The following is a 14037-nucleotide window of genomic DNA, read 5'->3' as shown; positions in this document are numbered from 1 at the left end:
CACTGCGCCACCATGGCTCTGTGAAAACAGTTGCACTGTAGCTAAGTTTAGTTTTCTAAAAAGAAAATACCCTTTTCAAATATTCTACTGTAGGGGTGTTCCAACTTTGGGAACTTTTAAGACTTGTAGACTTCAACTCCAAGAATTCACCAGCCAGCATGGGGAATTCTGGGAGCTGAAATCCACATGTCTTAAGGTTGCTGAGCTGGGAAACCCCTGCTCAACTACGTATGGTAGATACTTCATAGAAAGCTTAGAATGAGGTTTTACTCCACTTTTCCTATCATCTGCACCTTGGATTAATCACAGCCTCCAGCTAGGACTCCAATTATCGCAATTCAATAGAAACCTCAAGTACCACATCTGATTGTGGGACTTTAGTTGACTAGCTGAACCATTAAAATGTTCACCAAAAATTTTCATGGTGTTCCATGACAGATAGCAAAAAAAAAAAAAAAAAAAAATCAATAAAAGATAGGCAATCGAGCCTTAAAAGAATTGTAAAAACTTTATTATTCCGATGCAGCATTTTTTAAAAAAGATGTGTCTAGGTAGCAGGGCAGTCTGGTGGTTTACTTCCGGTCCTAGAACCATCAAATACTGGCTGAATAGATGAATAAATAATTGCAAAAGTAAAAAGTTAACCCTAAAGTCAAAGTATAAACAGCACTGATGTGTCTTAAAAGGCCTGGCCTGAGGAATAGCACAGGTTTCCAGGAACAGATCTCAAAACAATGAACAAAGAAATAAAATGCCTCTTTTGATAACGATGCAGAGGGGGGTCTTTACTTATCTTCTTGGGATTGCCTCCGTTGTAAGGAGAAGTTCCACGTCTGAGTCTATAAGTAACCTCAAGCAGAGCATAACTAGAACAAGAATGTCTGATTTTCTTAATTTGTTTATTTAAGGATGTGTACGGCTGGCTGGTCAACTCACAGAAATGCAGCTGAATGACGTACTACAATAAGAGCAGTCAATAACAACAACAACAAAAACCCAACAGTAGAAGCAAAATAGACATAACATATTCTACCTCCCAGGACTCAGGCCAGCTAACATTCCTGCCCCAAGGCCTGAGGGACAACCAAATTTTTAAAGCTTTCCTGAAGGCCAAGAGAGTTGGGGCCATGAATGCCTCTTTAACGATGGGATATGGCAGGTCCTTCACTATAGCCTTAAAAAAACAAGCTGTGTTGACTCAGATGCTCAGTCCAGTACAGTAGTCCTTGACTTACAACCATTCATTTAGTGACCTTTTGAAGTCACAACACTGACGGTTGCAACAACCCCATGGTCACCTGATCAAAATTCAAGAACTGGTTCATTCTTATGACCGTTGTGGTCTTCCAAGGTCATGTGATCCAAGCAAAGTCAATGGGGGAAGCCAGATTCACTTTACACCTGTAAAGCGCAGTGATTTACCGCAGTGATTCACTTAACCACTATGGCAAGAAATGTAACGTGTAGACGTTAACAAATGTATCACTTATCAATGGAAATGTTGAGCTCAGTTGTGGTTGTAAGTTGAGGACTAACTGTATTTTTCTCATGATGGCATCCTTATGGGATGGGCAATTGCCTTTCCCATTTATGTTCTCCTGTAACTAATACACTGAACTTTGTTGCCTTCATTATTGGATTCCATTAAGTCCAATGCCTTCTGTTTGTTTATTTATTTAGGAAAATTTATAATTGGACAGAGAGGTGCAGTCTAAGACTCTCAATTAAATGCTCTAAGATTCTCAATTAAATGCATTAAATCAGGGGTCTCCAACCTTGGCAACTTTAAGACTAGCATCCACCCCAAAAATACATATAGCTGCCAGTCTCCTGGGGTTCATGAAACCCCTTAAGGCCTGTTTCTGTTCCCATACCCGGGGTGAGGGAGTTTTGTGAAGCCTTTGTTGTCTTTTCTTGATCGTGCAGCTATTTTTTGTAGCAAAGGCTTTCATGTTTTGCTATCATGTTTTTAACTCTTTTAGTTTTGTGATGGGGTGTTGTGAGCCACAGAATCTTTCAGAGTGGGCAGCTGCCATAAATTGTATAAAAAATAATAAGTAATGTCACTAAACAATTCGTTGGCTTGAAAATTCACTCAAAAGTCGAGCCGTGAAAAAGCAGTCCTTATGGACTAGTGGTGGTAGTTCTCTCACTTGGTTTGTTGTGGCCCGCCAGTGGCCAGCAGAGCTGGCAGCAGATTCAGACAGTGAGGAGGTTGGGGAGACACATGGGCCAGTCCTGGAGTCTGGGGAAGGCTCGGACGAGGGCTCTGAGTCAGAGGCAGATAGAGGGCCCAGGCCATTCGGTAGCTTTGTGCTGCCTCCAGAGTCTGACATCAGCGAGACAGAAGAACAGCGGGAGCAATTAACAATTAAGAAAACAGGGTCGACTTGGGAGTAAGGCTTGGAGATGGTTGGCCCCTCCCATAAGATATAAAAGAGGAGCGAACGGGGCATGAGCTTTTGCAGGAAGTAATTAGTTCATCTGGTCAGTTAAAACTTTGGAAAGTTCTCTTTGACTCTGTGCTAAGTTTGGCCTTGCCCTGCATTTGGCAATTAGTTCTCTGGCAGCATTCCAAGGGAGATAAGGTGAGTGTTTGTAAACATTCCCCTGAAAGATTGTTTGAGAAGCCTTTCGGACTGTGAATGACAATAATTCACAGCCTTATGGATAAAAGAGGTTTGCTGGGACTACGATAGTGTTGTATACTTTCTAAGGAAGCCTAGGTCAGGACATGGTCCTTCTCAATATCCTTACTCAGTTTTTTTTTTAACCACAACCATCCCTGTATATAACCTTTCTCTTCTAAACAGATCTCTTTCATTCCATATAAAATCCAAACCCTTCCCATTCTAGTTTTGGAGTAAGAGTGAAAGGAACTCGGAAATTCATGGTTGAACATCCCCGTGTTTGCCCATTTCTCCAAGTCTTTCATCCTAATTCCAAAGAGCTTTAAAAATGTGTGTTGCTTTCTTTATGTCTTCACTTTTTCCTAGTATTGTTGCAGTGGGCATTTGAATTTCAGACCTACATACCGAATGCAATCCAGAGGATAATATATTTGATAAAGAGGCAATATTTGACGGATAATCCCATTGGACACTTTTATTCAAGTGCTTAATGTTTGGCAGATGTAAGAGGTAGTTCTCACACAGTCTGAGAAAGACATGAAAGTAGATCTGATCATTGTCAAAACAAGGGACAGATGGAAATTGGGTCTCCAGTCTGAAAGAGAGGCAAGGCAAGAGAAAACATTGGGGAAACGTCTTGGTTTTGCATTTGGGGCTTATGTTTGAAATACAGCAGTCGCTGGAACTCTTTCATAATGTCTTTGTAGTTGTTTTTTGTAACAATAAAAGTACTGATCAGAAGCTTCTGGGTTCTTATGTGCCCATTAATTGTTCCCAATTCAACCTGCTGTGGGTCAGGCCCCTAATAGCACACCTCTTGAAAGTGTCATCTTATTGGTTTTATTTAGCATTTCCTATAGGTATTGATTGATGTAGGACAGTGATGGTTAACCTTTTTGGTGCCCAAAGCACACTTGTGAATGCATGCACCTGCCCGGACCCCCAAAATGCAATGTGAGCATCCTCCATGAATGTGAGCACCCCGCTCATGCATACACGTCCCCCGCGCATGCGCCCTGCTCTCCTACACCCTGTTTTGGCTTCCAGGTTGGTGTAGGAGGCATGTTCAACAGAGACCCAAAGACCAGCTGGCCAGTGGGAGGCACGCATGCATGCATGGTGGACCTGGGCTGGGGCGACAGCTAGTGTGCCAGACGACATGGCTCCACATGCCACTTCGGTCACGCGCAGTGCCATAGGTTCGCCATCACGGATGTAGGAGAAGGAATGACAGAACCTGAGGGCAGAGACAAAAGAGGAAGCAGCATTGTGTCTCTACATAGCTACACATGGACTAAGTGTGACCTTCTTGAATTCGGTTGACCTTTATCTAGCATCAAAATAGTGCTGACTGTTAGCTGAATAGATTCCTCTGCATAAGCCAAGTAATAATAAATCAATTTAATTGGAACTTCCCATGCGGGTTTCATCCGTGACACTAATCAACTGAACTCACTCAAAACTTTTCAATGGGATTTGAGAGGGGTTTAATTTAGCCCATTTGTGGCTACATAGAGATTCTCTGCTGATTCCTCTTTTGACCCTGCTTCCAGAATCTGCCACTCCTCCTCTTATATTGATTGATTTGATGTGATTTGATTTCTATAGCCGCCCATCTCAGCCAAGTGATTCTGAGCGGCTTACAATTATAAAAACATAAAACAGTTAAAACCATTTAAAACCATGAAACTATAAAAACTTCCAAAAGAATAAATAGGTGCAGCAGCCAAGATAGTGAACTGAAACAGGTTTTGAGAAGCAAATAACGATGAATTAATTTCTTATTCCTACCTCAAACGTGGCCTTCAGACTGTAACCCAGACTGTTCTCAAATTTCAGGTTTCAGGCAGGATAATTCAAAATCAGCATGTAGAGAGACAGATAGCAAAAGCATACAAGGAAGATTGTCTGGCTAAACAGAGAGGCTGAAATCCGGCAGTTTACCAGAGATAACTGGTCTGCTAATTCAGTTTCTGTGCATGAAGAGATTGCCTTTTACTTCTTTTTCTTCTTTTTTCCCAATATTCTGTTTTGTCGCCATCAAAGACAAGCCAAGAAAATCATTAACCAAGACCATGGCTATGAAGTTCTACATCAGCTATTCCGTATATGATTGGAATTCCCCTAGAACGCTAAGTGCTTTTATCTGGGAGCACGGCTTATGAACCCCAAGGTTTTGAACAGCTATTAATTACATAATTTTGCCAGTAATGAAATGAGTGGAAATTAGGCAATTAAACAACCATCTTTTCCCTTGCCCTTGATAATAATACGTGTGACTTACAACCAGCCACATTTAGAAGATGAGTGCATGAAGAGTCAAGTATATACTACAGATTTGAAAGTTCATATGTTTTTATAGAAGGAAAATGGCAACTCCATATAGAAGTATTTATTATTTGCAAAATAAAATTACCTCAAACTAGTGCTTTATTTTCCAAAACCACTTCTTCTAAACAAATAGCAACTAAATCAGAAGTCACTAATTCTAAACAGATTCCACATTATGAAGAACAGATGTTTATATATGAAAGAGACAATTTGCCTGTGCATTTTCGAAGATTCATAGCTTTGAAATATTTTACCACAAACGTTAGAGGTTGAAAAAAAATGGACTTAAATGTCAGTTTAATAGATGCTAAAAGAACATTTTCCACATATGTTTACATTTAAACAGTATTGGAACAAGATGTAAAAAAAGTAACTCGGGCACAAAAGTAAGGTTAAAACATTAGCTCTGTGATTTAAAGACTTTATTTTCTTTTTAGTAAAGTCAGCAAGCTTTATCCATGTTTTTTTTTAAAAAAAAATCTCAACTTTAAAAGCCACTTTTTTGCTATTACCTGAAAGTTCCTCGAATGCTGTGTAAAATTTCTGAAATAAATAAGTTGGGAGATTCTAACATTAAATGTTTGACAGTAATAGGTCTAAAATAAATATTTGTCAGTGGTAGATATTTAAGTCAGATTTCTGTATATTTTTCTGAATTTAAAGACGTTTTAAATGATTCTTATTTACCAAGCAGATATGGAAATCAGAGAACATTGTTTACTGATACTATTTCATGCTTTTTCAAACATTTATTTTGATAACCCACTTTCCTCTCTCAAGATAAGCGCGGCATATAACATTCCCTCTTGCTGTTAGGGAGATTGGTAATTCCCATCTCTCCCCCCCTCCCCCCCAAAAAAAGAATTACAATCAGTTGTGCATTTTTGCTTAACCGAATGTGTCATTTAAAACTACTTTGTGCAAAAACGAAAAGTTCTGTAAAATATTGAAATAGACTCTGGACATGAAGTCTGGTTCCGTGGTAACTTTATGCCAGGCAATGCTTTTTTAAAATCCACCTCACCCCACTCAAAACTGGTTAGCCGTTTGAACAACAGGATTACATACCATAAGTACCAGTTTTCTGTTTTCAGGCCATTCAACATAGCAAAAAAATGCAGATTAAACTTTGGTTTAAAGTTTGGAAAAGATGTTAATCCACCACTATGCTTCTTTGCTCAAAGTCCTTGGATTATTGGGGAAAAAGAGATGTGATTGTGAGCTGAGCAAGTATATAAATTAATGAAAGAAATGAAGTTAAGAGACTCCTTTCTCTTACATTTCAAATTTGATAATTCACTCCTAAATTTAGCAGAATCATTGCAAAATCAAGATTTTATAATTGTGAGTAAAATGCTGGCCACCACTGTAGATGGAGGCTGAAAGCATTTACTACATGATGGCTTTTAAAATCAAAACAACTTACATAAACTGAAATATATGATAATACATTTAATACCCTGTTTCCCCAAAAATAAGACCTCCCCGGATAATAAGCCCAGTAGGGTTTTTGAGCGCATGCACTAAAATAAGCCCTCCCCAAAAATAAGCCCTCCCTGAAAATATTTAAGCACATGTGCAGCTGGTCCCCGCCATTTCCTTGGGTTAGGGTTAGGGAGGTGGAAATCAGGTAAGACGGCAAGAAGACCCCGTCTTGCTCCACGCGCCCCAAAATAATAAGACCTCCCCCCCAAAATAAGGCCAAATCGCTTATTTCGGGGTTCAAAAAAATATAAGACAGGGTCTTATTTTCGGGGAAACACGGTATATACTAAAAATAATTGAGATGCAGTATCTTGGCTCTAAGCATCATAGTCTCATAACTGAAATTAAACCTTCATATAACTTGTTAAAAAAATAGTTTCATTTCACGTAAGCAGAGCTGAAATTAATCTGGTTTCAGCTCTGCTTAGCTAAGGTGCTGATGGCACCTAACACTGTGGTGAAAGGCGGAGGGCTCAGGGTGAGGCTGGCTGGTTCTTCTAGTGCTATAGTACAGTTTTGTGTTACATCCTGTGTCAAGACTGACTTGTTAATCAGTGATGAGTATCTCTTGTTTTCAGTGGAACAACTGATGTTTTATTTTGAAGAGATGGTTTTGAAGGTGTATGATTATCTTTTTATACTCCCAGGGAAAGTTGTGGCTGCTTGAGTGCTGCTAAACTGCTGTGGTTTTATCACTGCTGGGCTGCTGTAGTCACATGATTCTCATTTTCAGCATTCTCTGACAGTTTCCCAGCCACTCATGCAATCCCTTTCTTTCTCCCACAGCTACATCTATAAGTAAACAGTAAACACCATTGTGGACAGCCGTGGATGCACGGCTGTCATTAGAAGAACATGTGACAGCCGTGGCCGGGGGGGGCATGGGGCCGTGGCCAGGGGGGCTTTCTATCAGGTTTGCCTGATTCGCCAGTTGTGTCCCTTTCTGGATCGGGACTCCTTGCGCACGATCACTCATGCCCTCGTCACTTCCTGCCTGGACTACTGTAATGCTCTCTACATGGGGCTCCCCTTGAAGAGCACCCGGAGGCTCCAACTGGTCCAGAATGCAGCCGCGTGGGTGATTGTGGGAGCGTCATGGCACTCCCATGTAACACCTCTCCTGCGCAAGCTGCACTGGCTTCTGGTGGTCCTCCGGGTGCGATTCAAGGTGTTGGTGACCACCTTTAGAGCGCTCCATGGCTTAGGACCTGGGTACCTATGAGACCGCCTTCTGCCATCGAGAGCCTCCCACCGGCCAATATGCTCCCACAGAGAGGGTCTCCTCAGGGTGCTGTCGGTCAAACAATGTCGACTGGCGGCCCCCAGGGGGAGAGCTTTCTCTCTGGGAGCACCCAGATTTACGTACTTTCTGCCGGGCTCTCAAGACTTTTTTATTTCAACAAGCCGGGCTGGCCTAACTTCTCCAATTGCTTAATTTTAATTTGAATTTTAAAAGGGGTATTTTAATTGTTGGGCCAAAATTGTTTAATATGTTTTTTAAACTGTTCTTAAATTTTTGTATTCTGTGTGTTTACCTTTGGCTGTTCACCGCCCTGAGTCCTTCGGGAGAAGGGCGGTATATAAATTTAAATAAATTAAAATGAATAAAATAATAAATTTAGTAACTTACCTGTAAAAGAAAGCACAGTTCAGAAAGATTAAACAGGAGTAACATTATGTTACAACCCATGCTTACTTCTAGATAGCAAAGAATTAAAAAAAAAAACATTAGCAAGGTCAACATGTGTTTCGATTATTCAAAATGCTTCTCAATCTCTCGAAATGTGCCCAGCTAACTCTTCTTCCTCTCAATATAATCTTGCTAGTAGCAGCCATAATGGAAATTGTGCCTGCTGTTTAATTAGCATTCTTCAAGTCTCCATGGCTTGAGGATTTTTTTAAAAAATCCTAATAATCGGATATTGAAGATATAAAACAGTATGGAATTAAATTTCTGTTTTATTCTGAGCTCTGGAAAAAAATCTGGAACATGGGCTGTTTTGTTCTACACTCAGAATTGTCTCCTATGAAGTTTGTCATTTTGGACAAAATATTTCAACTCACAATACGTTAGGGCCTGGTCTCAAGTGATCTCCTCAGACAAGTTAGAGAACCAAGACAAGCACAGGAGAATGACACCCTGCATTGTACACACAGGCAGTCCTCAATTTACGACCACAACTGAGCCCAAAAGGTCTGTTGCTAAGCGAGACAGCTGTTAAGTGAGTTTTGATCCAGTTTATGACTTTTCTTGCCATAGTTGTTAAGTGAATCTGGCTTCCCCATTGACTTTGCTTGTCAGAAGGTCACAAAAGGGGATCACATGAACCCCTCGGTTACTGCAACCATCATAAATATGAACCTGTTGCCAAGCATCTGAATTTTGATCACATGACCATGAGGATACCTCAGTGGTCATAAGTGTGAAAAGCGGTCGTCACTTTTGCAGTGCCTTTGTAACTTCAAACGGTCACTAAACGAATGGTTCTAAGTTGAGAACTGCCTGTGCTGTATTGTGATGCAATTCTCCTTTGTACAAAAGTTCTAAAACAAATCGTCTTTCACGATCGATTTAGAACTTATAGAAGAAAATGCAGATTTATTTTCTTTTTGGAACCAAATTTGCCTTGATCTAGGAATGATGGGGTGTTGGAGTGTTCAGGAATTGGGGTTGGTAAGCAGAAAGATCTAGAACAATTATTTGGAAGAGGAACGGGAACTTGGAGAAGACCAGGAAGTTGGTCTTCTGTTGGGAAGCAGTATTTTGACCAGAAAGATTGTCTTTTATTGACTTGGTTCTAGCTATTCTCAGCAAAAGAGAAGGACGGGCACATTCTCCCTCTTACACGCACACAGAAATTGGAGCTGAAAGTGTAGGGAGATTCCAGATTGAAAACAGGAACGGTCTCAAAATTTGGATTAAACAAAACCAGTAAGAAGCTTTCAAAACCTGATCAATTGGAAATAAAAATTGAAGCCACCCTTCCCACAGCCCTTGTGGGAAGAGCCCAAAGGGGGATTCCATAATCCTGAGTCTCATTTGTAAAATGCTAAACTACTAAGTTTCAAGAAGATTTACATTAGCCTTAATTTGAGAGTTGCAATTTAGATCTGCTTATTAATGTTTTTGTAAAGATCTGCTTATTAATGTTTTGTAAAGGACATTTAAAAACCGATTAGCATGAACTCACAGAGAGGGTTTTTTTTCCAAAAGGAGTGCAAACTTATTAAATATTGACTTTGCCATTTGTTTAGTCTATTAAATTGCCTTATATTATGTTATCTGTTTGTTTAGATCTGATTAGTGCCCATAATCTCATATAAAGCAAGGCAAATTGAGCTATTAGAACTTGAGAGTATTTTAACTCTCTCAAATAACAGTAAAATTGATTGCCATTATGACTTCTCATTTCTCAGCCTTTTGACTAAAATCCAACATAGCACGTGGAATTTTGGGAATCCTTCCTACTGTAATTTCAATTTTATATGTGCCAGGTTTCATGCTTCTATCCTAAAGGATATGTTTTTTCTTCTGTAGTTTGGCCACTGCAATCATATATAAAAATGTTTTCTCATGGTTTCCTCTGTGGGTTGACCAAAATAGACAAATGGGGGGGGGGAGAGAACCTTTCATAATGCTTGAACAGTTCCTGCTTTATCAACCTTGTCTCTTGCGAAAGTAAGTACCATGTTTCCCTGAAAATACGACCTACTCAGAAAGTAAGTCCTAGCTTGATTTTTACATGTGAGCCCAATTTAAGCCTACCCCCAACATAAACCCGGTGCATTCCCATAGAGAGGGCCTACTCGGGGTGCCGTCAGCCAGACAGTGTCGGCTGGGGACCCCTAGGGAGCGGGCCTTCTCTGTGGGCGCACCTACCCTCTGGAATCAGCTCCCTCTGGAGCTCCGGATGGCCCCCGACCTTTGCTCTTTCCGCTGCAAACTAAAAACGTGGTTATTTCACCTGGCCGGCCTTGACTGATGCGGGTTTTAAAATGGATTTTAATTGATTTTAGGGATTTTATGCGTAACTTTTAACCCGGAGTTTTTGTTTTATTTTTCTGTTTTATTGTTGTGAGCCGCCCTGAGTCCTCTCGAAGAAAGGGCGGCATATAAATCTAAACAAACAAACAAACAAACAAACAAATAAGACCCCCGCCCACTCCAAGGTGCACCGGTAAACATTAAGCTAGGGTGGGGATGGTGGAGCTGCCCTACTGCTTACCTTTGGATAGTTGTAGCCAGGCCTCGCCCATTTCTTTTGCTGCAGCCGGCAAGGCTTTCCTGAAGGCCTCTCTAGCTGATAACAGATGGATCCAGAGCTCTGTTATCGGTGGCAGAGGCCTTCAGAAAAGCCTTGCTGGCCATGCCGAACGAAGAAGTTCTTGAAGGCCTCTGATAACAAAAAAGAGGCTGGGGACGACATGAGCAAGTGGGATGAGTCAGTGGATAACATTTACCTCCTTTCCCAAAAATAAGACCTGGTGCCTTTTTTGGTGGCAAAAAAATAATAACTCTGGGTCTTATTTTCAACGAAACATGGTAATAGTCTATTGGAGTTAATTTCCTACTGAACCGTTGCTATATCGATGGTGTCAAATCACAGGTGTCAAACTCACCGCTTATGTCACAGGACGTATTGTGACTTTTTTTGCTTTCACGTAGCTGGAGTGGGCGTGGCCTACGTGTGATGCACCCGGTCCGCGGGCCCCCAGTTTGACACCCCTGCCTTAAATTCAAATCCTCACAGCATTCCATAACCTGGAAGTTTTGAAATATACAGAATCACAAAATGTAACCTCTTTTTTCTCTTTCTCTGTGCTCTCTTTCAGATTTGAAGAACTTGTGAAAAAATTCAAGGTAGAATATCATGCTGGTGGGTCCACGCAGAATTCCGTTAAAGTGGCACAGGTTTGTCCCCTTCACAATGAATTACATCCAGGTTAAGACTTAATGGCAGAAATATGTTTTTGGTCTAAATTTGTTTATTTATGTAGCAAACACAACATTATACGGCTGTACTTATTGTTGCCAACAGTATGAAGAGATGGCCGTGTGTACAATGATCATCTGAAGTTGCAGCCACTATTCTGTTTCTGGGTTAGATGTGTAAATGTCCTACTTTAATTGAGTAAGATATTTAAATATTACAGGGTGTCTTACAGTTGGGGATTTCATGGCACTTCAAACGTGTCCTTGAATAAAGCCAACGATTGTTGGAGACTAAGCTTCATTCTTAATCTTATCTGAGACTTCATATTCATCGAAGAAATAAATATCTGGAAGGTTTTCCTCCTAATATTGGATTAAAGGCCTGTTAAAAGTTTGAACAAGATTGGGAACAGATTTAAAACTTTCCTCAATTGGAGGAAGGAAGAATCTTGGGAAATCTTTGCCTCAGGATTTGCAGGTGTGCCTGTTTGACAATTTCTCCCTTCCAATGTGGAAATTAAGTGGGCTGGAGGCTGGTTTGAAGAGGTGGAGGCGTGGAGAAGCAAACCCCACAAAGGGGGATGAAGATCAGCAAAGAGTCTGAAAACATTCGAGCAAGACTGCATGATTGTAAACTAGTAATCTGTAGCCATACATTAGACCAGGGGTGTCAAACTCAAGGCCTGGGTGTCAGATCCGGCCTGCAGGTACTTAGATCTGGCCTGCGGTGCTGCCCTGGAAACAGTGAAGGACTGGCCTATAGTGCTTTTGCCAGAGAAAACGGGCTCCCGAGCTCCATTTTCGGTTGCCACAGCCTCCTGCAACCCTCTGCCAGTGAAAACGGAGCCCAGGGAGGCCACGCCCAGTCCTCTCCAGCTCTATTTTCACCGGCAGAGGCACCACGGGCCAGTCCACTGTTTCCAGGGTGACCCCACGGACCAGATCTAAGCACCCCACAGGCCGGATCCGGCCCACGGGCCTTGAGTTTGACACCCCTGCCCTAGACGGTAATCCCCCTTTTTTGATATTCAAAATATTTTGAGTTACAACTTCAGAAGTTAAAAATGCATTCTGTAATTATTTGACTGGTTGGCAACCTATACCGAACGAACAGAGATGGAACCCTTTAGAATTAGGGAGTGATCATGCGATGAGATAGTCACGTGATCTTTCCCAGGTGAAGGAACAACAAACAGGGTTGCCCGGCACGAACATGTGGAAGGGGTGGCGGTAATAGCTTCCTCTCACATCCGGCCCCCGCTGCTGGCTTCTTACATCTCCTTTCATAGAAGAGCCTGCTGTGTCATACCCCAGTGCACCATTGTGTGTGTGTGTGTGTGAGCACGTGAGGCCCGTCATTAATTTGCACATTTGGCAATTATAATTAGGAATCCAAAAATGGATCATTGGCTTTTATCCGGCACACTTAAGAGAAAAGGGACAGATGGTACAAACGACAGTGAGACATCAGCATATGAAACAAAAGTTAGTAAGCTAACAGTACTGGGGGGCGGGGGGGGAGAACGACGAGAAGCAGGGAACACTTAAAAACTGGGATTTACTTTCACTGGAGCAGACAAAGTAGGAAAGCTTAAAACCAGCTAAATTTTAGCATCACTTTGAGGGTAAACCTGGGGAATATAAGCTTAAATAATGTAAAAGCAGCAAAAAGACCGTGAAATGGACATTGTTTAATGCTAAGGCATTGGAGCCCTATAAAGGGAATAGGTATGCTCACAACAAAGACACAAAAAACTGAATATAGAAAAACTGGCAAATCTTTTGCCGTTGCTATACTGACTTGTCTTTTTCATGTTGTACAATGAGTTGAATTGGTTTGTTTTTTTGCTTGAACATGGCTTTGGGGGGTTTTCGGCAGCCTCCTGAATCGATTCATAGATACATTTAGCAATTGGAGAGGTCTCTCAATCTGTATCTTCGGAAATGAACAAGGAGCCTTGATGAAGAAAGTAGAGACAAGGACCAAATAACCTGAATGGGTAATTATGACTTAATTAGAAATTTCAGCAGATGTTCTTGGTAAACATATGACCTGAGAAGACCTTCAGAGTTGGGGGGAAAAAAAAACAAACTTAGCCAAGCATCTCCCTGTGTCTGACGTAACATTCAACTGGATAAGAAACCACTGATGATGATATTTTTCTAAGCATTAAGATGAGAGAACTAGACAGATTTATGCTATTTTCATATTAGTAGCTAAGAAGAAGGTTTTTCCCCCCTGTTCTTTAGTCTGAAACTGCTTTGCAACTTATGGGGTGTTTTAAGTCCCATAGAACCTATACTCTCAAGCAACTTTGATAATAAAAGAGAATATATTTGTAGCCAGGTTTGACATGAAGGATCCTTGGTGCTCTCTGAGCTTGCTTGTTTTCTTGCAGGTGTTTCATTACCCAAGTAGGTAACATCATCAGTGCTAGTAAAGAATGGGGTTTGCTGTTACTTTATATTCAGGTGTCTTGCTCTGTCAGCGTTGGTGCGGGTGGTCTTAGAGGTACTTTGATTGGTTGTTTGCTGTTGGCTTCTTTGGCAGTTCCTTGACTGGGGTATTGTTTACTTGATTGTTGGTCTGATGTTAACCTTGGAGTTAATCGGTGCTGATCTGCATGCAGCTGTCCCGAGCTCCGTTTTCACTGGCAG

General features: G+C 41.2%; 1 protein-coding gene across 2 annotated transcripts in view; it reads left to right on the top strand.

Moving 5' to 3' along the window:
* ADK (adenosine kinase) overlaps positions 1–14037 on the top strand; it is a 256903-nt gene that overhangs the window by 74842 nt on the left and 168024 nt on the right. For both annotated transcript variants that reach the window (XM_034435402.3, XM_034435404.3), the window contains exon 4: positions 11280–11358. In XM_034435402.3, coding sequence (XP_034291293.3) covers positions 11280–11358 — 79 coding nt within the window. The remainder of the gene's footprint in view (positions 1–11279; positions 11359–14037) is intronic.

This window comes from Pantherophis guttatus, chromosome 6 (assembly GCF_059756535.1).
Source record: "Pantherophis guttatus breed Tessera chromosome 6, ASM5975653v1, whole genome shotgun sequence".
In the NCBI taxonomy this organism is placed as follows: Eukaryota; Metazoa; Chordata; class Lepidosauria; order Squamata; family Colubridae; genus Pantherophis; species Pantherophis guttatus.
This window is presented reverse-complemented; position numbering and strand designations above follow the sequence as displayed.